At 38.0% G+C, this 27,479-nt stretch overlaps 1 protein-coding gene across 1 annotated transcript; it reads right to left on the bottom strand.

The window, feature by feature from the left end:
- Positions 1-1,854: 1,854 nt before the first annotated feature.
- Positions 1,855-27,251, bottom strand: gad2 (glutamate decarboxylase 2). Its single transcript, XM_027159671.2, has 16 exons — positions 26,633-27,251; positions 26,083-26,145; positions 25,610-25,744; positions 24,049-24,282; positions 22,076-22,166; positions 21,095-21,207; positions 19,474-19,589; positions 16,366-16,445; positions 16,212-16,266; positions 15,815-15,931; positions 10,684-10,748; positions 8,717-8,795; positions 8,485-8,634; positions 6,757-6,864; positions 5,236-5,325; positions 1,855-3,078 (listed from the first exon to the last, which is right to left on the bottom strand). The coding sequence occupies exons 1-16, from the start codon at positions 26,697-26,699 to the stop codon at positions 2,905-2,907; spliced, it is 1,737 nt and encodes a 578-aa protein (XP_027015472.1). The 5' UTR covers positions 26,700-27,251; the 3' UTR covers positions 1,855-2,904.
- Positions 27,252-27,479: the final 228 nt, after the last annotated feature.

Genomic DNA, 27,479 nt, shown 5'->3' with positions numbered 1-27,479 from the left:
AGTTGGTTTAATCACATGCATTTCTGTCAGGATCGTAGGCTAGTTAGTGGATTTTTTTTATCAACAACAAGAAAAAAAATTAGGCTCGAAGTCTTTTGACTCAAACAGACTGTGTAACAAACATCAAATTAACTAAAAAATCGCTAACTAACCATAACAAGCTACTTATATTTGTTGATGAAGTCCAGGTTTCCTGTAAGGATCAATAGCGAGCAAAAATGCTCCCTGGTTTTTGTGGTGCATTGTGGGATATTTTTAGGGAGCGAATCTTCCAGTGACAGAAGGTAAAATATCAGACTTCTAAGGATCAGAGCTACGGTATAAGGAGCTTATTGAGACACATCTTGGGATTCCTCCAGAGTTGTAGCAATCTTCTGTAATATTGGAGACTCAGATGCAACGTGAACAAAGTGAACGCGCAGTCCGTACATCCACAAAGAAGTTTTAAGGGCTAAGGAATAAAACCCTGGACGTCAGATTCAGAAAATCCAATGGATAATTCTGATAAACAAAATGTTTTAAGATGTATAAAGCTAATCAGAAATAGCACGGCTTCGTACACAAGGATTAGCAAGACTTTGTAACAAATGAATGCTTAATTATTCTACAACCAGGAAGTAAACAGGTACTCTGTTGAGAGTTTGTAAATTTGGTGAGTGCACCCTCTGTTGGTGCGGCAGTGAAATGTCCAGAGTCGATATTAGCTAATTCTTATTTAGCTAATTTGAATGGATTTTAGCAATATCACTAACCATTTTCAACTTAAACTATGCAACGTTTTAATACATTTTGGTCTAAGTGCATGGACTTAGCAATATTGCTAATATTTTGCTTCATCGCTATAGTTTGATTTAAATCTGACACTAAATCACTACAGTACATTATATGCTTATGTATGAGAGTGAATTACACACAGGAACAGATGACTGATCCTGTGATGAGAATAAAATGTTTCATCGCTTTGCGCCTGCGTACATATATTTATATATATATGTGTGTGTGTGTGTGTGTGTGTGTGTGTGTAAGTGTGTGTGTGTATTAAGATCTATTGGTATTTAGTGCTGTCTGCTAAACATACAGACCTCACACATTCACACCTACTCTACATTTACTGGATTATTTAATAACATTTGGGCTCTTTGTCAGAACCCGCTAACTATTTAAACTTAACATTAATCCTGTCTGTTTTCTGCTCTAGAAAAATCTTTTGTGTTCTGAATACAAACGCTTTGCTCTGGATTTTACACCTCTGCTTTCTTTAAGCTATTTGTAGACAAACACTCTCAGACAGGAAGTACAGATATCCATCAGTGACATCATCTAGCCATAAAGAGACCCTTTACTCTCTGTCCCACAGTAGGTATAGACTTAGGTTGTAATAATAATAATAATAATAATAATAATAATAATAACAATAATAATAATAATTTCTAAAAGCATTTTCAGGTACACAAGGACAATGTAGCTTTTGTGTAGTCTTGTTTCTCGCACTTCATTCTTGTTTTATAGTCTTCTATGTTGATATTTCAGCCTTGTAGTTTATTAGTGATCATTTCATCTTTCGTCTTTCATGGCTGCAGAGGAAAATCTACAGGAGCTGACTGCACCAAAACGGCTTATGATATGTTTTGGTTGTAAGCAATAGTAAGGCTGTTGCATTATCCATGGATCCATCCATCCATCCATCAATCCATCCATCCATCCATCCATTCGTCCATCCATCCATCCATCCATCCATCCATCCATCCATCCATCCATCCATCCATCCATCCAACCAATCAATTATCCATTCATCCATCCATTCATTCATCCATCCAACCATGTCCATTCATCTACCCACCTATCCATCCATCCACCCATCCATCCATCCATACATCCATCCATACATCCATACATCCATCCATCCAACAATTTGTCCATCCATCCATCCATCCATCCATCCATCCATCCATCCATCCATCCATCCATCCAATCATTTGTGCATTCAACTATCTATACAACCATTTATCCATCTGTCCATCCATTCATCCATCCATCCATCTATACAACCATTTGCACATTCAACTATCCATAAAACCATCCATCCATCCATCCATCCATCCATCCATCCATCCATCCATCCATCCATCCATCCATCCATCCATCCATCCATTCATTCATCCATCTAGTAATAAGTGCTTTAATACTGGTCAGAAATTGTGCTTAGTCACTATCATTGCTTTAGTTGAGATCTTTTGGTTCAGCCAGCCTCAGATCTCTTATCTGCTTTACATCCTGCTATAGATATAATACCTTTCTCCGTTTCTGCATACGCCTACTACATAACCATTATAGATAAAGCAACTGTACATCCCCTGCTAGGTTTTAATACAACATGAGAGTTGTGCTCGAGCAGGAATTAAACACCACATGGCTAAAAAAACCCTGCAATGTATTTTCTTCTGTATTCTCTACTCAATTACAGTCCAATGCTGCCTGTGATTTTGAAGGCAATACTGAGGATGATCTCTCTCTTGTCCTCTTTCTCTCCCCTTCTCTGTATATATACATCTCTATAAATTAATCTCTTTCTATCTCATAGCTTTAGGCTGATGACTGGCACTTAGAATATCTGCTCCATTAGATTGACAATAAACTGTGTCCAATTGCACAGGATTGAAGCAAATAATTCTTCACACTCACACCACGCATGTAAAGCTTAGGCTAACGTAGACAGGAGCGGACATTAACACTTTTACAAGGTTTCGGATCAAGACGTCCACGGCGGTGCTACGATACTTAAATACAGACTTTTTTGACTTTAAACAAATTCACCTATATTAGAATTCGAAGATTAGGAGAAAAAAAAGCAAGAAATTACCGTACATTCACAACAAATATATTATACACAGAGACACCGGGAAGTTACAGGTCCTGTCCCAGGCGCTCGATCTCTTCGATGAGGAAGTCGATGTCCTCGAAGGTTGCGGCCGGATTGGAGATGACCATTCGGAAGAAGTTGACTTTGTCTCCTTGCGGCTGGTAGCTCACCATGGTCGTCCCATACTCCATCATCCGAGCTTTGATTGTAGGAGCAACCTGGTAAAAAATAAATAAATAAAAAGATTTAAGAGTGTGTCTCTCGATCAACAAGGCCTTCACAGAGCATAAAAAATAACTTTTTCGAAGGACGTCAGAGACTCCTTCCCTAAATGTTAATAACTGTCTTATAACCTCCTTGTGTCACCTCCACAATGTCACCAAGTCCATGGGTACAAGGTGTTGCTATAGAATCGATAACGTATTAGTGCCACAGTCACAGCTGCTGTTATTGGAAATGAATCCAGACCAATCCTCTTAACCAATCAGATTCGAGCTGACAAACAGCAATTATACACGTACTGTAACTATCATGGCAGCATCAATGAACTGGAAAAACCAAACATGGGGGTTTAGATGCCTTGCTCAAGAGCACCTCAGCCATGGTATTCCCGGCCCGAGACTCAAACCCACAACCTTAGGGTTAGAAGTCAAACTCTCTAACCATTAGGCCTGGACTAATGACTAATGACTAAAGATCTTTATGTTTAAAGAAGGTGACTTTGTGATGTAAAGTGGAAGTAATGGAGATGGATGAGGTTTTGAGCTTGACTGCTCGTCTGGTCTTTCCATCAGAGCCCAGGATCTCTTCGTTTATTCAGGACAGCTGCGTCTGGCATAGGAAAGAGCAAGAGGCTCCAGAGGCTAAATTTAGCAGCGGACATACGTTATATCTGCAGAGAGACGTGCAGGAGTAATCTAGCAATGTCCTGGTGAAAGTAAATTATTCTGTACGGATGTCTCGAGTCGCTTTTCATTCCTGGCATCTGTTTAAATGCTTCTGACAGAAATGCGACTCTGGGTCTTTGCTCATCTACAGAAAAAAGCAAAGTAGGTGGTTTTTGTCTTTGACATGTGACTCGGGTCACTCTCTGAAGTCCCTGGCCTATTTCCCCCCACATTGTATTCCATTTAACGACCGCCTGCTAAGCTGAAGCGACAACATTATCTCTTTAAATCACACTCCTCGTGACACAAAGCTGCTGACCTGAGAAAGTGCTGCTCGCTCTATGCTTTAATTTGTCTAAGAAAATAAAATCAGTGAGATTTAAAGACTCATTTATCTCTCTATCCTACTGTATTGTACTTTCTATAAGATGTGTGTGGGCATCTAAAAAAACATGGCATCTAACTATTAATAAATAAAATGTTCAATTTGTTAGTCAGTCAAAAAAATGTACTATGAGAGAAATAAATAAATAAATAAATAAATAGATAGATAGATAGATAGATAGATAGATAGATAGATAGATAGATAGATAGATAGATAGATAGATAATAATAATAATAACAATTTATTTACAGTAGTATTAAACAGTTATTATTATTATTATTATTATTATTATTATTATTATTATTATTATTATTATTATTAGTAGTAGTAGTAGTAGTATACAAACAATTATATAAATATAAATATTATATAAATAAATATAATACATACAAAATATAAATACAAGTATTTATCATTATTATAATTTTGTTATATAAAATATATGAAAATGAATTAAAGATGAAATAATAATAATAATAATAATAATAATAATAATAATAATAATAATAATAATAATAATAATAATAATAATTAACCTAATTTTTATATAATTCACATAACAAAGAATTATAATATTAGCATTATTGTTGTTACTTTATTTGTATATTTCTTAAATATAAAAAAAAAACTATAAAGTATGATGGTGAAGTTTATTTATGTTACATTAAGGAACTTGTTTTTTTTCCACCTTATTGTTTTTTTTTTACTTCTAGTGGCATTTAGATAAATTTTTATTTATTTAATAATTAAAATGAGTTAGACCATCCGGCACATTCGCTTTTTTAGGCTTTTAGGCTTTCGCTTTTATTTTGAATGTTTTAAATCTTAATTTATTGTGCTTTGAGTTCCTGAATGTATATATATGACTTTTATTAAAGAAAATCTATCTTAGATATTTGACCTTGCTGTGACCTTCATCCTGTATTGACCAATTTCCAAATTTGAGCTGCATAAATCCCACAAACATTCTGTCACTCTCTCTTCAGATGTTATGAGGACTAGAAGGACGGATGGATAAACCCACAGACATGAGAGACTGAAGACATGTTCAGTATCTGAGCGAGTGATGAGATCTTTTTAAATCCTCTTCTCCTTTAACTCACCTTGTGGAGACGCTTCATCTTTTCCACTTTGTCTTCCAGGTAGCGCACGCTGGGTGGAAGGTACCAGAAACACACGTTGGTGTGTTGAGGCTGTAAGGATACACACACACACACACACACACACACACACACACACACACACACACACACACACACACACACACACAACAAAACATGAAGTCTGATTGATCACTTTAACCATACTCCCTCACACACACACAAGCACACACAAACATATGCACACACAAACACACATAAACACGCACAAAACCAGCAAGATGAAGACCAATTCATCATCCGACCACAATCCCACGTCTCCCCACACATACACACACGCACAGACACACACCCACATATATATATATATATATAAACACACACAACAGACACACAGCAAAACAACACAAATAAGATGAAGCCCTATTCATCATTTCAACCACTACCCCCATCCCCCACACACTTGCCTACACACACACACACACTCACACACACACACACACACACACACACACACACACACACACACACATCCATCACTCTATTAAGCATGAAGCTCATTGAGATGCGGCCGTGTGGAGGCCGAGGTGGCGTGATGATTAGCCTCGCCACTCACTGGCTGCCTCGTAATGATAATAATTGTCGCTGTCACTTTTGGAGCTGCCGTGTAATCTGTTCAATCAAAAGACCAATTCATGCACAGACAAAAAGACAGGCTGCCCAGGATGGGGTAGAGTGTGTGTGTGTGTGTGTGTGTGTGTGTGTGTGTGTGTGTGTGTGTGTGTGTGTGTGTGTCCGTGCGTGTGTGTGTGTGTGTGTGTGTGTGTTGTGGAGCAGGTAGCTCATAGAGAGACATTAAACTCAATTATAGCCACTCAGCCCTAATGTGTGTCTCTAGAGGGCAGCACCAGTAAGTGGCAGCCATTAGACACTACACAATAGCCTGACTACACACACACACACTACCCTGACTACACACACTACCCTGACTACACACACACTACCCTGACTACACACAGACACACACACAGAGCTCTATTTTATTTTGACCATGCATTATTATTATTATTATTATTATTATTATTATTATTATTATTATTATTATTATTATTATTATTATTATTATTATTATTATTATTTCTGTAGCATCTTTGATCTCTGTCAGCTCTGCCTTCATAAAACAAACTCTAAATAAGATTTCAAATGAAATCGTTGCATTTCCTTTCTCGTGTCATGCTCTGAGTCTATTAGGGTTATAAAAGGGTTATAAAGGCCCTGTGAAGAAGCCACGCTGCCAACCACCATCATTTCCATTTAGATTAGCTGGACTGCTTCCCTGCCGTCTGAAAGGGAACGCCTTCACACTAAATGACTTTATATACAAACACCTCCTGCAGGGCTGCTGCTCAGGTCCCTACATCTCACAGGGATTTATTCTTACAGAAAAAAAAAAAAACAGCAGAGAGGAAATAAATAAAAAGTGAACAAGGTAAATGAGAAATAATAAAATGATAGATAACTTGCCTTTCCATCAAACACCATCTTGTAGCCTTCTCTGTCCTTAATCTTGTTGTAGAGATATTCAGACAACTCCAGACATTTATCAATCTGAGCCTCGAAGCCGATGGTGCCCTGTGAGAGCGAGAGAGAGAGAGAGAGAGAGAGAGAGAGAGAGAGAGAGAGAGAGAGAGAGAGAGAGAGAGAAAGAGACACAGAGAGAGAGAGAGAGAGAGAGAGAGAGAGAGAGAGAGAGAGAGAGAAACAGAGAGAGAGAAACAAAGAGAGAGAGAAACAGAGAGAGACAAACAGAAAGAGAGAGAGAGAGAGACAGACAGAAAGAGAAAGAGAGAGACACAGAGAGAGACAGACAGAAAGAGAGAGAGAGACAGAGAGAGAGAGAGAGAGAGAGAAAGAGAGAGAGAGAGAAAGACAAACAGAAAGAGAGAGAGAGACAGACAGAAAGAGAAAGAGAGAGAGAGAAAGACAGAAAGAGAGAGAGAGAGACAGACAGAAAGAGAGAGAGAAAGACAGAGAGAGGAGAGAGAGAGAGAGAGAGAGAGAGAGAGAGAGAGAGAGAGAGAGATACATTATTCTTGCTCTTGCCAAACACTTAAATATTACCAAAGTAAAGTCACAATTTTTTTCTTTCTACTGACATATAGTTGGGTTTATCTGGTGCAAAAAAATTAATTAACCAGCCTTTTATAGAGAAGTGACAGAAGTAGGTAGAAAGAAAGAAAGAAAGAAAGAAAGAAAGAAAGAAAGAAAGAAAGAAGTGGGTCCAGGGCTGTCAAGTATCACACATTGAGAGTGACAGTCACGTTCTCCTGCCACACATCGTATTTCTCACGCAGAAAAACTTTTTGACTATTTATCGTATATTTAATAAGCCGCAGCACGAGAAACGTATCAGTCCGCACCGCTGTCTCTATGGAAATGGGCAGGAATCAAGCGCGTCTCCCCTGGAGTTCTTAGTCGAGCCTGACACTTATCAGCCAATCAGAAATAGAGGCTACACAACAGCCAATCAGAAAATAGCACTAGTGAAAAAAAACCATTCATTAGAGAGGGTATCTTCGATGGTCAGTTTGAACAAAACCTCAACACAAAACAGCATGTCTCTGGACGGGACATTGTCCTCAATCATGTCCCTAAAAATGTCTTGAGCCGAACTGTATTAAATGGGAGCAACATTACAAATGATAAAGGAGTCAAAAAAAGGCAACAAACACTCACCAAACAACAAATCCCCATTATTATTTTTAATTTTTATTTATTTATTATTGTACTAAATTATTTATTTATTTATTTAATTTATTGGGGTGTGTGTGTGTGTGTGTGTGTGTGTGTGTGTGTGATTGCCACGCTTGCCTGTCTTCAAAGCCCTGAGTGGGTTCTTGATGCATGAAGGTTTGATCATTAACAGCTTTTACACAGATGCCTCTCTACTGCTAGAGCACAGTCCTGTAGTCTTGTGATCATGTGACACTGTGTCTTATTGTGTCTTAACGAGTCACCAAAGATGAGAGCCAATCACCTTCGTGTATGCTAATGAGAGGCTTGAGATGTCACTGAGTTTCAGCGGATATGTGAATAAGGTGTGGAGCGAGAGATGAAGTTCTGTACTAATTAGTGATGTAACATTAGCTTGTTAACTTGTAATAAACAATTTTATTAGCAATATTTAACGTTAGAAGAAAAACAAAAAACGAGCCGTGACTCAATGAAAAGTTGAACCTAGTTTGTGTGTACCTTCGCTCGCCACATGAGCCAGAGCTTGAAGATGTCTACATGACGTCCGCACTGCAAAGCCTTGTCTCCTGTGTCGTAGCTCAGGTCGTATTGTTTGTCCTGCTGGAACAGGTAACACGCCTGCATCTGGTTACAGCTCTGCATCAAACCCTGTGAAGAGAACGCAGCTGAATGAAGCACAATTGTTAAAGAAGTAGAGAGTGGAGATGATGAAGAAATCCTCCCTCCTCACCTCCTCTCTGACCAGCAAAGCCGAGCACTGCAGCGGCACCGCCATCATCTTGTGAGGATTCCACGTCATAGAGTTGGCCCTGAAACCGTTCACACGCTCTTATCAGATAAATAGACTTCAATAGTTCAATGTTTTAGTTTTAAAAATGATCAGGAGCTCATGAGAAGATAAAAAAGTCAATTATTAAAAAAATAAAAAATTAAACAACATAAACTCATGGTTCTTCTTTTCATGCTATATAAATATGATAATTTTTAATCATTTTCAATCACATTTTTCTTTTTTCTTGTACTCTTCCATCCAGATACATAGAAAAATATAAAAAAAAAGAAAGAAAAGAATAAATAATTAAATAGAAATAAATTTAATTTAAATAAAAATTATATTACTTGGAGCACTTAAACATAATATTATTTTCTATTTTCCCCAGAACTAGAAAATGCATTTGAATTTATCTATCTATCTATCTATCTATCTATCTATCTATCTATCTATCTATCTATCTATCTATCTATCTATCTATCTACCTATCTATCTACCTATCTATCTACCTATCTATCTATCTATCTATCTATCTATCTATCTATCTATCTATCTATCTATCTATCTGTCTATTTATTTTCTTTCATCTTTCCGGTTGCTTTTACAATTCTCTTTAATTAACTAGTGAACTCTAAAGCAACTAATGAACAAAAATGAAATTGAATTTTGAAGAAATGTATTTAATGATCATCCAACATGACGTCGTTATCTTTCGCTCTTTAGATTTCCAAACCCTGAGGATTATAGTCCAGAAAATATATGAAAAAAACAAAAAACAAAAAACAAAATAATCATCAGAATATTAAATTTGAACGTTGTTGAAAGGAGAACGACAGGAAGTAAGGAACAACTCGCGGTCCTTTAGAGATCAGTAGACGACAAAAGATCAACAAAATAATAAAAATGGAAAATATCTAAAATTTATTAGATATCTGACTTTCTTTTTATTTTTAGTTTTAATTCATTCAGCTCTGAGTGTTATTTGGTCCGTATGTCCGTCTACATTACGTCCGTTACTCACACGCTCAGTCAACGTTTTCATGTCACATGAGTCTAATTACACGTTGCTTTTGTTCTGCTGAAAGTCTCAGAGCCGCTCGTCCGCGGGCGACGTCTTCTCAGCGGGAGAGAAACAACATCGACCATTTGATGGCAAATCAAGCCAGATTTCTCCCTGAGGCTCGAGACTGCAGTGATGCAGATTAATTCCACACACGTAAGCTATAAAGATAACGTTCATGTCAAATCCAATCGTGTTTAAAAGCAGCAGAGTAGCAGAACCTGGTCCTGGATTAAATTACGCTGTCAGTAATGAGAGCAGAAATACGGTTGATATCAGATCTGTGTGGAAAATAAAATAACTGTTTTTGTTTTTTTCTGGAACTTTTCATTGAATACAGAATATCACCTCTAATATTGTAAAGCAAAACAGAAATAGGGATGAAACACTACAAATTCTTAAAGTCCTGAGTGTCTATCTTCATATGAGCTTCATATTAACACCACTGTGGAGTGAGACATGAGGAAGACGTTCGATTATCAACATGGACACGACAAAAACGAGTGAACAATTTTTATCCTTTGGGTAATAGAGATAATGGTGGTCCCTGTTCTGTTTTACAAAGCACAGACTTCCATAAAATGATACAAAAACATTCAGTTAATTTGTTAATTCTTTTTTAAACAATGACATTATATGTATAATTTGTTATTAAATAAATGCTAACATATTAGAGCTAGTGTGCTAATATAAACCTGTGATATACAGTACGTAAATTACAGCCGGATCCACTGCTTTAGAACGTTCTAGAAATCCACCATTGGTTAATGACCAGTAGTGTTGTTAGTCACGCAGTATATAGCGACTGGAAGAGAAAGGTTTATGATTTATAGCATAGGAGTTTCTTAGTGAAGGAAGTTCTGACCTCTCGACTCCATTGAGTTTCCACCTGTGTTTCCGGGACATGAGCAGACTCCCTCCCCAGGCGCCCTGCAGAGGAAAACCCAGGAGGTTAACACACTCCAGCACACGGATAACAAGACTGCTTAACACGACACTGCGTTCAACTCCCAAATGTGCTGGCTGAAGGTCACAGCATGCATTAACCTACCTGCGCACAGCTCAGAACGGCTTCACACACAAATCCAATCCCCTTATACACCTTCTGTAACGCATGCTAATTTATAAATGAATGAATGAATGAATGAATGAATGAATGAATGAATGAATGAATGAAGTGTTTCTTTTATATACTTGCTTGTTTAATGCTATTATTTTTTTCCCACAGCTCTGACCCTTTGCTCACAAATAATAATTTTCAGGACTGTTTAAGATTTATCTGAACTCTTCAGTGTTTTATTCTCAGCTTTGTAATTTTTCTAGTTTTTAAGTTTTAAAACATTTGTTTAGACACTAAATGGATATTAAAAAAAAATAAATAAGGAAAAAACAATATCCAAAAACACAAGGAAGATATTTCAAAATGAATATTGTGTGCCTGAATTTTTTTAAGACACATTACATTTTATAATTGTATATTTTTCTTGAACATCATTAATAAATTAACATAATTGTTTGGATTTGCTAATGGTAATATGTCATATCTATATAAATAAATAAATAAATAAATAAATAAATAAATAAATAAATACATAATTAAATAAAACGTTCTATATGGTTTGTAACACTGAAATGAAGCCTCTAATCTTTTATATAAAATATATATCTTTCGTCTGATTTGTATTTAGTGTTCTGAATAAAAAATATAGTGCTCAGTTGTTTTTTATTTTATTTTATTATTTTTTGTTTTTTATTATGAAATATTCCCCAAAAATTTAACACAGATAAAAATAAAAAATATGCATAGAATTTACATATACTCTGAATTTGTAGTCAAATTTTAACATCCTTCTGATTTTTCGAAAAATAGAGGTTGCAAATAGAAAGTCTTTGAAAATGAATTTGAAAATTCTGTAAAAAATAATGTAGAAAAATAAAAATCGAAGGCTGAAGCCACAAATTTGACCAAATATACTATCAAAAGTGTATGAAATGGTTTCATGCTTGAAAGTACAAATGTTTCATAAAAAAATCCCACAATGAAACCATTGTGTGTGTGTGTGTGTGTGTGTGTGTGTGTGTGTGTGTGTGTGTGTGTGTGTGTGTGTGTGTGTGTGTGTGTTTGTGTATGTGTGTGCATGCCGCAATAGCCAAAGGGAACAAACCCTGTCTCACCAGGAACATGAAGCAATAAACCATTGCTATTAATCTTATTGTTCTCCAGAGAATAGAACACACACTCACACACACACACGTGCTCACACACACACACACGCACACACACACGCACACACACACGCACACACACACACACACACACACACACACACACACACACACACACACACACACACACACACACACACACACACACACCTACAATAATAGCTAGTAATTTGTAGCTATTAAATTCAATTATTCCCTTACGCCGAGTCATTTATAATGCTCAAATCACCTCAAATAAAAATGTTAAACTAGATTAACAATTTTTATTTGTGATAAAGAAAATAATCTCTTTTTAAAAACAGTATTTGCTGTGGAAATTATGTTTCCTCCATGGGCAATATCATATATTTATTAGTATTTTATTTATTTTTAAAATTATAGTATTATTTTATTTGTTTGCTTGTTTGTTTGTGTTTATTTGTTCATTTGTTCATTTATTTATTCATTACATTTGCAGCGCTTTCCTTTTATTTTAGAAATTAAATACAAACAAAAGCATATTGTTGTTACGGTTCAGCCCGGACTTTTGGCCATGTGCTTCTGTTTATGTTCCGTGTCACGTGTCTGCCCCGCCTTTGTTTACTCCTCCCTGTCTCTGCACACCTGTTCCCTATGTGTTCATTGTCATGTCTATTTAACCGTGCCATCGTCAGTGTATGTTGTTCTTCCTCGTCAGTGTACATTGTTCTTCCTCGTCAGTGTACGTTGTTCTTCCTCGTCAATGTACGTTGCTCTTCCTCGTCAGTGTACGTTGCTCTTCCTCGTCAGTGTACGTTGCTCTTCTTCGTCAGTGTACGTTGCTCTTCCTCGTCAGTGTACGTTGTTCTTCCTCGTCAGTGTACGTTGCTCTTCCTCGTCAGTGTACGTTGTTCTTCCTTGTCAGTGTACGTTGCTCTTCCTCGTCAGTGTACGTTGTTCTTCCTCGTCAGTGTATGTTGTTCTTCCTCGTCAGTGTACGTTGTTCTTCCTCGTCAGTGTACGTTGTTCTTCCTCGTCAATGTACGTTGTTCTTCCTCGTCATTGTATGTTGTTCTTCCTCGTCAGTGTACGTTGTTCTTCCTCGTCAGTATACGTTGTTCTTCCTCGTCAATGTACGTTGTTCTTCCTCGTCAGTGTACATTGTTCTTCCTCGTCAGTGTACGTTGCTCTTCCTCGTCAGTGTATGTTGCTCTTCCTCGTCCTTTGTCCTGTTTAGTTTTGTCCATGTTCCTGTTTCATGTATTTAAGTTATTAAACCTGTTTATTTGAAGCTATCCTGCGTATGGGTCCGTCTTCTCCTCCTCCTGGTGTGACAATTGTATATTCTTTAATTTTTATTAAGCCAAAATTGCTGCCATTGGCATATTGCTTTTTGTGAATGTGAATCTGTTAAACAGTCACCAGAGCTGAGTTCAGGGTCATGAGAATGCAACGTATTTGGTATATTTGGCAGGGAAGATGAAGTAATGCAGTGATGATTAACCAGCAGTGACAGAACACTTAAAGCATGTCAAAAAACATGTACAGTAAATACATCAGCACACAGTCACCACACGGTCACCACATCACCACAGAGCCACTACATCAGCACACAGTCACCACAGAGTCACTACATCAGCACACAGTCACCACACAGTCACCACATCACCACAGGGTCACTACATCAGCACACAGTCACCACAGGGTCACTACATCAGCACACAGTCACCACACAGTCACCACACAGTCACTACATCACCACAGGGTCATCACATAACCGCACAATCACTACATGAGCACACAGTCACCACACGTCTCTACATCAAAACAGGGTCACTACATCACCACACAGTCACCACACAGTCACCACATCAGCACACAGACACCACAACACAGTCACTACATCACCACACAGTCACCACAACACAGTCACTACATCACCACACAGACACAACACAGTCACTACAACACAGTCAACACAACACAACATCACCACACAGTCACTACATCAGCACACAGTCACTACATCAGCACACAGTCCCCACACAGTCACCACACAGTCCCCACACAGTCACCACACAGTCACTACATCAGCACACAGTCACTACATCAGCACACAGTCCCCACACAGTCACCACACAGTCACCACACAGTCACCACATCAGCACACACACTACATCAGCACAGTCACTACATCAGCACACAGTCACCACATCAGCACACAATCACCACACAGTCACCACATCAGCTCACAATCACTACATCAGCACACAGTCACCACATCAGCTCACAATCACTACATCAGCACACAGTCACCACACAGTCACCACATCAGCTCACAATCACTACATCAGCACACAATCACTACATCAGCACACAGTCACCACACAGTCACTACATCAGCACACAATCACTACATCAGCACACAGTCACCACACAGTCACTACATCACCACACAGTCACTACATTAGCACACAGTCACTACATAAGCACACAGTCACCACATCAGCACAGTCACTACATCAGCACACAATCACTACATCAGCACACAGTCACTACATTAGCACACAATCACTACATTAGCACACAGTCACTACATTAGCACACAGTCACCACATAAGCACACAGTCACCACATCAGCACACAATCACTACATCAGCACACAGTCACCACACAGTCACCACATCAGCACACAATCACTACATCAGCACACAGTCACCACACAGTCACCACATCAGCACACAATCACTACATCAGCACACAGTCACCACACAGTCACCACATCACAACACAGTCACTACATCAGCACACAGTCACCACACAGTCACCACATCAGCACACAATCACTACATCAGCACACAGTCACCACATCACCACACAGTCACCACATCAGCACACAGTCACCACATCAGCACACAATCACTACATCAGCACACAGTCACCACTTAAGCACACAGTCACCACATCAGCACACAATCACTACACTGTCACTACATAAGCACACAGTCACCACACAGTCACTACATTAGCACAGTCACTACATAAGCACACAGTCACTACATCAGCACACAATCACTACACTGTCACTACATAAGCACACAGTCACCACACAGTCACTACATTAGCACAGTCACTACATAAGCACACAGTCACCACACAGTCACTACATAAGCACACAGTCACCACATCAGCACACAATCACTACACTGTCACTACATAAGCACACAGTCACCACACAGTCACCACATCAGCACACAGTCACCACATCAGCACACAGTCACCACATCAGCACACAATCACCACATCAGCACACAGTCACCACAACAGCACACAGTCACCACATCAGCACACAGTCACCACATCAGCACACAGTCACCACAACAGCACACAGTCACCACATCAGCACACAGTCACCACAACAGCACACAGTCACCACATCAGCACACCATCACTACACTGTCACCACATAAGCACACAATCACCACATCAGCACACAGTCACCACATCAGCACACAGTCACCACAACAGCACACAGTCACCACATCAGCACACAGTCACCACATCAGCACACAGTCACCACATCAGCACACAGTCACCACAACAGCACACAGTCACCACATCAGCACACCATCACTACACTGTCACCACATAAGCACACAGTCACCACATAAGCACACAGTCACCACACAGTCACTACATAAGCACACAGTCACCACACAGTCACTACATTAGCACACAGTCACTACACAGTGACTACATAAGCACACAATCAGCACACAGTCACTAGATCAGCTACATTATTTTGTACTCACATCCACGTGCATCCAAATGTTATACTTCTTACAGATGTCTGAGATCGCAATCAGGGGATCAAATGCTCCATACACTGTAGTTCCAGCTGTAGCACTCACAAAAAAGGGTACAAGACCCTAAGAAAGAAAGAAAGAAAGAAAGAAAGAAAGAAAGAAAGAAAGAAAGAAAGAAAGAAAGAAAGAAAGAAAGAAAGAATGTGTGTATCAGATCAGGAGATTACGTCAGATTTGCACGTTGCACTTCTGTAAAGGTCAGACAAAGTAAAGACTCATGAAGCAAACTTAATACATTTTAATAAGTGTGTGCGTGTGTGTGTGTGTGTGTGTGTGTGTGTGTGTGTGTGTGTGTGTGTGTGTGTGTGTGTGTGTGTGTGTATGTGTGTCAGACTTTCATTACCTTCTGCTTGGCCTCCACTATCCTCCGCTCCAGGTCAGAAGGGATCAGTTTTCCCCTGTCAGAGACAAAAGCACTATTTCACAGCTGGACCCATGTGTGATTGTCATTAAGACACATGTTCCTCAATGTTCCTCTATGATATATCCAGACTTACCTCTCATCGGCTTTGATACAAATCACGCTCTCTGTTCCTATTCCAAGAGCTGCAGCCCCCTTCTTGATTGAGAAATGACTCTGAAATGAAGAACAGGATATTTCAGCCAAAGGTTAGAAGGAGTTTAAAGCAGGGGTATCAAACAAACCTCCTGATGCCCAGGAACAGACCAGTAAAAGAATTGAGTGCAATTACTCCAAGAAAACAAATGAAATTGAAATTGACTTATGATGAAAAAAGAATTCCAGCAGAGAACAGAATAGAATAAAATAATAATATTGAAAATATGTAAAAGAACTAGAAAATATAACAATAGGATGAAAACAGATCAATTCAATTCAAGTTTATTTGTATAGCGCTTTTAATAGACATTTTCTCAATGCAGCTTTACAGAACATAAACATAGAGCAGAAGGTAAACATAAGGAATGATAAAGGAAATAGCAAATAATAAAAGTAAAAGAATTGACAGAATTAAAAAATTCTATATTATTATTAGGTATATAGTTCACAATCTGTATGTATTTATTCCCCTATGAGCAAGTCTGAGGTGACTCAGGCAGCAGTGGCAAGGAAAAACTGCCTTAAATTGGTAAAGGAAGAAACCTTGAGAGGAACCGGACTCAAGGGGGAACCCATCCTCATATGGGTGACACTGGGGGTGTGATTGTAATATACAGTCAGATAAATGTTGTATTGGTGTAAGGATCATGGACTTCAGATCTCCTTAGTATCACAGAGTCTAACTGGAGATGTCTTCAGGTGGTGGAAGGAACTTCCCCTAGAGGTCCGGACAGCTGAGTCACTGGCTATTTTCAAGCAGCGGTTGAAGACCTACTTATTCAGGAAACACTTCAACTAGCACTTCTTTCCTTATCTTCTGCATTTAAAAAAAAGCAAAAAAAAAAAAAACCTTTGACACTTTTTCATTGTAACTTTGAACAGATGTTTTAAACTCATGGTATCTTAAGTATGTAACCTAGTGAACCAGCATTAATGTATTCAGTGTTAGAGATTTAAGCACTTATGTACGTCGCTCTGGATAAGGGCGTCTGTCACATGCTGTAAATGTAATGTAAATGTAATGAAAAAGGAAAGATGCAAGAAAGTAAGTGTAGAAAGTATAGAATAGAGCACAATTGAGTAGAATAGAACAGAGTAGAATAAAATAATTAAAAAGCAAAAGTATACAATAGAATGATGCAAAAGATCAGTTAAGTGAAATAGAATGATAAAAAATGAAAGATGCAAGAAAGTAACTGTAGAAAGTATAGAATAGAAACGAACGATAGAAAACATCAAACAGAACGATGGGAGAAAGATAATATACATAGATTAGAAAAGAATCGAATTCTAAAAGGAATTACATGGATTGGTGAAATAAATCTAAAGAAAAAAATGTAAATAAAATAGAAAAGAACAGAATAATGCAATATAGAAACTATAGAATAACAGAAAATCGAATAAAATGTAATGAAAGTATAAAATAGAATCGTGTGAGAAAGTAAACAAGTAAAACTTTTCATCTTACAGCGGTTTGTATCGTGTATCGAGTTACTGTTGCAATGCTATCGGGTTATTTCCTCTGAACACTCTTATAAACATGGCATTTGATGAATGTTGGAAGTGTGATGTGGCCTGAACTGGGTTTGACCCAATCTTCTTTAAAACCTTGTATTTTTAAGGCAACAAATATATTTGGGGTCCTATTGAAGCACTGTCTACAAATAACAGTCTTAGCAAAATGTCGCCAATGAAACGGCAGCTCGTGCACTTATCTGCTGCACTGAAGGTCAGGATTAACTCTGGCTGTGGCATTTCACAGCAGTGCTAATAAAGAGAGAGCAGCTAAAGCGCTGTGGCTCTGTTTATAGGGGCCATTACACAAAATAGAACTAACCTCTTTTACACTGCTGTGAACAACAGGTACAAAAAAGGTAAAAGGAACAGAAAAAACACGAGCAAAAATTAAATTGTGATGAAAAAAAAAATTTTTTAGGATAGAATGGAATAGAATGACAGAAGAAAGAAGGTATTACATGCATGGAATTCATTCATTCATTTTCTACCGCTTATCTGAACTGCCCGGGTCACGGGGAGCCTGTGCCTATCTCAGGCGTCATCGGGCATCGAGGCAGGATACACCCTGGACGGAGTGCCAACCCTTCACAGGGCACACACACACTCTCATTCACTTACACACTCACACTATGGACAATTTTCCAGAGATGCCAATCAACCTACCATGCATGTCTTTGGACCGGGGGAGGAAACCGGAGTACCCGGAGGAAACCCCCGAGGCACGGGGAGAACATGCAAACTCCATACACACAAGGTGGAGGTGGGAATCGAACCCCCAACCCTGGAGGTGTGAGGCGATCGTGCTAACCACTAAGCCACCGTGCCCCCATATTACATGGAAATACTACAAGAAATAAAATATGCAAGAAAGAAAGTGTAAAAAGTGTAGAATAGAAATAATACAATAGAATTGAACCAAATTGTACTGACTCAAAGAGAACGGAATTATGACATAAAGAAAAGATACAATACTTATTTCTAATAGAAAAGAACAGAACAAAACAGAAAAGAATAGAATAGTATAGAATAGAATAGAATGATAAAAGAAAGTATAGAAAAGAACTATGAAATAGAAAAGAAATAATAGAATAGATAAATAAAGAAAAAACAAACAAAAAGAAACTGAATAATATAGAATAAAACAAACTTGACTTACAAAAGAAAGTACTAAATAGAATAATGACAGCGAAAGATACGTAAGAAGTAAGAATAGAATGATAAATGAAAATGTCAAATAGAATGATAAAAGAAAAAAGATAAAATAATGAATGGAATAGAATAGAATGGTGAAATAATAAAAGAACATTAAATAGAAACTACCAACTGGTATAGATTACATTTTAAAAAGGAAAAGTATCAAATGAAGAAAGCAGAAATAGAAATCAGAGGCTGCATGACACTGTCATACTGTTGTACTGTGACATGGTGCACTAAATGTTCAATGAAACAAACTAACAAACAGGACAAAATTGAAATAAGGTTAAAATGAAGATGAGGAAAAAATAAACATGAGGTAAAATGGCCTTACGTGTTCGGACGTGAAGGCCGCCAGCTTGGGCACGGATGACATGCCTTTCTCCTTGACTTCAGGAAACATCTTGTAGCGAGCCAGCAACATGGCATACATGTTGGAAATGGCGCCACCTGCAGGAAGACGATGCATTTCAGTTACAAATCAAGACTCCCTCCTCAACTGCTGTCCGATTATCCACGGCTTATGTTTGTCATGCTAACACTGAATCTTACATAATAATGACGTTCTGTAGCACTGCGATGAGGTGATTAGGGAACCGGAGCATGAAATGTCGTTTGTGTAACATTAGTGTCTGCAAGATGGACTGAGGATAATAAGAGCTTCTGTTTGCTTGTACAAATGATTGCAGTGCCCTGTGTTACATTACCACAAGTTAATGTCAGTTTTTGTTTAAACTTTATCTCCCTCGGAGCCTAGACTGGACACGATTCGACCACGGCTCTTCGGTCACCAGTCAAGATCCCTACGAGGAGCTGAACATCACGAACCCTGTGCTCTAAGAGCCAGGAGGTGGACTGAACCACCTAGGATGAGTCACTAGGTGTCTGAAAGCTAAAGATGTCTTCAGACTCTATCAGATGATCTGGATTTAACCTTGGCTGGATTTTACCAACTGATAACATGTTTTCTTTATGTCAGATTATATGATACAGATCTTCTCACTACAGACCTGCAAAAAAAGCAACTCCATATTGCTTTGGTCATTAATCAGCATGCAGAAAACAAGCTCGCATTCTTCTAAGTGAACTTGAGGGAATTCGGATTGAGGTCTGATCATTACCTCATTTTATTTACTGTAGGTTGCGCCACGTCTGTTCTGTAACAATAACCAGTCAATTCCCAACAGCTACCTACATAATATATGACATCTACAATCTGGGAAAGGTGAAGGCCATCATGTGATTAACCTGAGAACCTGAGACTGCTTGCATTGTACCACACGAGGCTTGCTCCCTCTCAGAGAACACGGTCATTTACGCTCCTTTTTCTCCAAGCTACTGACGGCTATGGCATTGTCAGGATTCTTGTGATCTCCCATCGACAGGGCAAACACTTATGACTCAAACCAAAGAATTATTCAGTAAAATATGGCCAATACACATACAAAGTAAACCAGGTTTTAAAAGGCAGAAAATGAACCTTATCTTCAAGTACTTTAAAGTGTTGGCTCAAGTGCTTAAGGCTCTGGGCGTTTGATTGGCGAATTGGGGTTCAAGCCCTAGCACTACCCAGCTGTCACTGATGGGCCCTCGAGCAAGTCCCTTAACCCTCTCTGCTCCAGGCATGCTGTATCATAGCTGACCCTATGCTCTGACCACAACTTCCTAAACTGGGAGATGAGACGATGTATATGCAGCAATAATAAAGGCTTTGTCTCTAATGAACCCTGACACTTTCACGTACTAACGCCTTACACTACCCCTTCTCTAACAGAGACAGATATTAGCCTGATTATATTCTTAGCCCCAACCTACTTCTAATACCATGGGGACTTGTTCCTGATGCAGACGTCCAACACTTTTTCTGTTCAATTCTTTTGAATAGAAATAGCTTTACCCACAACACACAAATACAATATCATGATAAGACAAAGAGTTTGAAGAGGTAATCTTGCCTGGTGAGAAGATGCCGTCTCCACGGCCGTCTTCCCAGCCGATGATCTCTCTCATCTTCTTCAGTGTGACGTATTCCAGCAGGACAAAAACGGGAGCCACCTCGTAAGTAAACCTGTACATCACATCACATAACCCAATCAGGAAAAAGGGCACCAGAAGGAGTGTACACATCTTTCCTTACCACTAATAGTGCTACTACTACCACTACTACTACTACTACTACTACTACTACTACTACTACTAATAATAATAATAATAATAATAATAATAATAATAATGCATGCCCATGACTTATTAACATAGAGGAATGAGTTTTTTTTATCTTTACAATGATGATTTATATATTATTCATTCTCATTTTTGCACGTTTTATAGTGTGTGTCTATATTCAGTTTTTTACTGTAACCAAAACAAAATGCTGTTTTTTTAACCAAACAACATTTATATTGTTCACATGCATTTGTTCATGATTTTTATTTGTTTTTTAAATGTAAATTTAAAATTTAAGAAATTGTCAGTGATTTAACATTATTTTCAATTAACAACACGGTTTTTAATCTTCTAATTCTTAATAAGTATTATTAAGTACAAATTACGTGTTACTAGAAAAATGATCATGTTAGAACGAGTGGATTAATTTAATCCCATGAACTGCAGATGCACTACTGTCACTTTCGACCAATCAGAACCAAGAATTCAAAACACGATTTTGAACACAAAATACGATCATTTTACAATTTCATATTATTTTTGAAGTATAAAATCCCTTCCTTTTCATTCTTCTTTAAAAAAAATAGCATGGGTCACATCTACAGTTCAAAATCTATTACTTTTTTCTATTAACATTTTAATTTCATTTAAATTTTCTCCCTTGAATCCTGGGAATAACCGAGTGATGGAGGCTGTTCAGGGTCTGTGCTTTTCATTTCCATTCCTTTCACTATAGATCTAAGAGAAGGACTTTTTTTTTAGGAGCTCACATGTTAGTGTTGGCGGTGGACGTGAGCCAGTCAGCAGCAAGACCAACCATGTCTAATCCGGTGGAGAGCTGGTTGAAGTACCTGGGGTGAGCTAGAAATAGGCAGAAGAGTGAAAATAAAAATAAATTATTGAACCCTTCATGAATTTGCTGTCTATGATTTTTTTTCTTTATTCTTTTTTTTTTAAATTTAATCTACTGCTGAATTCCTACTGATGATAAATGAATGTCACACTGCAGCTTTTCAGTGTCACCAGGCCTGAAATTGCAGGTTTCCACTGACTGAACTGCACTAACATTTCAAATCAGATTTACAAAAAATGTTCATTATATCAGGATTTTAATACAAGCCAAGCAGTTACAATACATTACAGATGACGTTCATGGCACAGATGATTTACATTTTAGCAATGCACAAGAAACTCCATTAAAAGCAAAGCTTACAGGGAACTGAGAATAACAAATGATGAACGAACACGTCTGTGTTTGTTTGTCTTTCCACCTCTTTAAATTGTGGCATTCATTTTTTTTTATAATTCATTGGGTTGTCTTATGAGTCGTCATGTATGGATATCCTTTGAATGGATTTCTTTCATGTCAGAAATGTTCATTAAATTAGTGTGTAATATATATAGAAATAAGTCTATATAATCCTGTCGTTATTGTCACTACACATTTCTTAGTTTTTTTTTTTTGTCCTTCAAAGATCATCATATGGTTCCCTGGTTGCTATAAATCAGCTTTAAATTAGTGTGTGTTGGAGGAAGATTCAGACTTTTTCATCAAACATATTTCAAAGAAATACAGAGAAAATCCCAGCAGCTGCTTGTATATGATTTTTTTTGTCGTTCTGCAGTAAAATGCATGAGTTTAAATAAAAACTGTAATTAATTACAATTCTTTTACATTAGTAGCTTATAGCCAGTTACATACTATATTAATACAAAAGATCTTTCTTTCTGAATATGTTATGAATTTTGACAATCTAAATAAAACACAAATTGAATTTTGACAATCTAAATGAAACACGGTTATTTTTTTGTGTGAAATTTAACTACAAAAAGTCAACAAATTCATCACTGACACATCAAATGAACATAAATCTGTTTATCATATTTGATTGGTGACTGGTTGCTATGGTGAGAAGCCCACCAATCAGGATTGAGTATAGGATAGCAATACCACACTGTTGTTGAGCTTTTAAAAACATTTTCAAAAAAAAAAAAAAAAAAAAAAAAAAGAAGAAAAAAGCACAGTTATTACTTGACAATATAATGGAGGATTTAAACACTTGTGTAGTGAAAAGTAGGTGAAAATTGACAACACCCATAATGCACTGCTCTCATTACTGCCATAATGATTACTCGCTTACTCATTCACTAACTCACTCACTCACATAATGGTAATAGTGGATCTGTAGCTTAGATTTGAACTCTAGCCGTGAGACAGGAATACATCCTGAATGGGATACCAGTCCCCACCCTCTCCACACACACACACACACACACACACACACACACACACACACACACACACACACACACACACACACCAAGGGACAATGTAGTCACTAATACATTCACTGGCCATTTTTTGGGGGAAAAAACAGAGAACCCAGAATATCAGTTCCACCTACTCAGGATTGAAGGTCATGGGAAAATAAACCCCTATCAACCAACCAATCACTCAATCAACCAATCAATCAATCAATCAAATCCAATTCAACAGAATTCAAAAGACAACAGTTTACATCAGACACCAGACATGCTGCACTAATGAACACCACCGTGGCAAAAATGTTCACAATTACCAAATGTAATAAATTTACCATCATCCACCTAATCACTCTTATTAATCACAGGTCATCAAATTAACATCAACTCAACTCCATTTCCCTCATGAAAGAATAAACGTTATAATAATATCATATATAATATCTCTGACGTCCACTAGCACGTTCACGTGACCTTGTACCTGTTTTAATGGCGTATTTAAGCGTTGCGCGGCAGCTGATCAAAATATCATCCAGGGTTTCGGGTTCATCCGACAGCTCCCAGTTATTCCTCTGCAGCAGCTCGTTAGGGTAATGAAAATCAATCACTTTGGTCGACCTGTCGAAAGACTCCACAATGTAGGCGAGCAAAATATCCACAACTTCCTGCAGGAAAGTCATCGTCTTCAGGTCGCCGTCTAATGCGGGAAGAAGATCTGCGGTGGAAGAAATAATAAATCAGAATCGTATTTATAATTCTAATGATTAAAAAACAGTTAAAGCAGTAGGACAGGACAGGAGCGACACAGGGAAACATCTCCGTTTCTATTTCCGTTTAACCTTCAGGAGGAAAGCTGAAGGTCGCAGATGCTTACAGCAAAAAAAGACACACAGATATTTACCTTCAAATTAAAAACCAAAAAATAAAAATAAAAAATAGCCCGATAGCACGAGTAATTTCATTTTTTAATTCTCTACTTAAAATTACTCACAGAACAAAGAGTCATTGCTGTGCTCAATATATTTATTATAACATGCATCGTTAGGTCATCGGATCAAATTTATTAAAACATTTATAATTCAATTTAAATCGGATTGTGATAAATAGGCAATCAAAATAGAGTCAGAATTGTATAAAAATAAATTAAAGAAAACAAAACCCATCAAACATTTAGAGATTATTCTGAAAAAATGTGATTATTTCAAAAATACTTTGCTATAGATAGATAGATAGATAGATAGATAGATAGATAGATAGATAGATAGATAGATAGATAGATAGATAGATAGATAGATAGATAGATATGCAGTGACATTATGAATTAATGTCAGTGTCCAAAATTCAAATGCATATAAATAAAATATAATAAAAATCGTCAGAATTCATAGAATTTGTCATCATGATAATGGTATTTGTTGTTGTTTTTTTAAAACGAAAATTAAAACATAAACGATTCAATTTCCGAAAATGAAAATTCATTCATATAATTATTTTAAACCAAGATCGAACAACAAATTTGGACAAAAAAAACGCGTTCATAATTCTGTCCGTTATCTAAACACGAATACTTATTAAGAGAATATTTTTACACTTTACATCCGCGAGGAAATTATTATACCGCGCGCGCATGACGTGAAAGCTGTGTGTGTGTGTGTGTGTGTGTGTGTGTGTGTGTGTGTGTGTGTGTGTGTGTGTGTGTGTGTGTGTGTGTGTGTGTGTGTGTGCGCGTATGTGTGTGCGTGTGCGTGTGCGTGTGTGTGTGTGTGTGTGTGTGTGTGTGTGTGTGTGTGTGTGTGCGTGCGTGCGTGTGCGTGCGTGCGTGCGTGCGTATGTGTGTGCGTGTGCGTGTGTGTGTGTGTGTGCGTGTGCGTGTGTGTGTGTGTGTGTGTGTGTGTGTGTGTGTGTGTGTGTGTGTGTGTGTGCGTGTGTGTGTGTGTGCGTGCGTGAGTGTGTGTGTGTGTGCGTGTGTATGTGTGTGCGTGTGTGTGCGTGAGTGTGTGTGTGTGGGTGTGTATGTGTGTGCGTGTGTGTGCGTGCTGTACCTGTAGAGTAGAGCTCGGAGAAGCCCAGGTTAGCTTTGGAGCAGTTGCAGGGTTTGGTGCTGCAGTTGCAGTTTTCCACATCTCGTTTCTCAGCACCATCCGCGCTCTTATCCACCTCTCCCACATTTAGCAGAGCTTACAGTGCAAAATAACACCATTAATGATAATAATGCACCATTTCGACAAAAATCCTGGAGCGCTTTGGAATTCTCTCTCTCTCTCTCTCTCTCTCTCTCTCTCTCTCTCTCTCTCTCTCTCTCTCTCTCTCCTGTTTATTTTCACTCAACTTTATTTATGTCACTTCAGTAAAATTTTCAAATAATCTTATGCAAATAAATAAAGCGCTGATTTATGACAGAAATAGAAACATGGTAATTTTTATATAAATGCCAGAATAGGACACGCTTTATGATTGTATAGTGTTTACTACAATACGAACAAAACTGTAAATATTACTATTAAATTGAACCCACCACATAATTTGGATCCGATGCCGCCGGTGAATTTCTGGGCCGCCGCTTGGCACCAAGCCCTGGCTGTGACATTTACACACACACACACACACACACACACACACACACACACACACACACACACACACACACACACACACACACACACCTCTGAAATTTTAAAGGTCATTTTATCAAGGTGTTTAAAACTCGTTTTTTTTTATTATTGATCTTTACAGGAAAATGCGAGTTTTTGCGCGTTAAAAATTTCCTACAATTATATAGGAATTTTTATAGATTTTATAATTTCTAAAATATCCTACTATTTATTTTATTTCCTACAATACAATAAAAAGCTGATTTTTTTATAACATTAAACTATTAAGTACAGATGTCAGATCATTATTATTATTATTATTATTATTATTATTATTATTATTATTATTATTATTATTATTATTACTCTCGCGCCTCACATTTCAGCGCCTGATTTTGGTGATTTCTTCCTGCATTAACACGATCACTCTTCACTCTACTTCTCAATGCAGCATCGTTACCCTCGTGTGCTTACCCGGGCTTTGGCCGCCGCTCTCACCGCCGTTTTCTGCGCCCAGAGACCAAAAACCGTGCGAAGCCATGGCGCAAAAAATATGATAATTGAAATGATATCTCCAACGTATTTTCTTCCTCACTACGACGCGCGGAGACGAGCAGCAGCCATCCAGACCGGTAGAGAAAGATCCACTGTACAGGTGGTATACATAAATAAAAAGAAAAAAGAAAAGAAAAAAAATAAGGGAAAAAAATTTCGTTGCCGCAGGGTTTTTAGTGGATCTTTCACCCAGTGCGTCCTCTCCTCTCTCCGACTGTAAGGGGCCACATTTGCCGCGCGTCCGGATGGATGCTCTCTCTCTCTCTCTCTCTCTCTCTCTCTCTCTCTCTCTCTCTCTCTCTCTCTCTCTCTCTCTCTCTCTCTCACTCACTCACTCACTGACTCACTCTCTCCCGCTTTCCTATTTGATGTCACGCACAAAAAATATACAAACAGCAAGTCGTTAAAAAATGCATTCGTCTCTCTGACGCAAATATGTAATCCGTCTTGAGAAGGAAATCAGAAGGCGAGAGGTGACGCCATCATCACCATCACCGACACAGCCGCCGCCGCCGGTACCGGATCGTTAACGTTAACAGCGCTACGCTGCTGCTGAGACGATGCACGCCAGTGTCACGTCACCATGGAGATTCCAGGGGTTTTCGGCGTCAAGACAAGAGCTACAAAAAAAAGCCTGGGTCGTGCACGTATCACTTTTATTTATTTATTTATTTATTTATTTATTTATTTATTTATTTATTTATTTATTTGTTTGTTTGTTTGTTTGTTTACAAAGAATCCCTCTCTCTCTCTCTCTCTCTCTCTC

This window comes from Tachysurus fulvidraco, chromosome 3, assembly GCF_022655615.1.
Source record: "Tachysurus fulvidraco isolate hzauxx_2018 chromosome 3, HZAU_PFXX_2.0, whole genome shotgun sequence".
Taxonomy (NCBI): domain Eukaryota; kingdom Metazoa; phylum Chordata; class Actinopteri; order Siluriformes; family Bagridae; genus Tachysurus; species Tachysurus fulvidraco.
This window is presented reverse-complemented; position numbering and strand designations above follow the sequence as displayed.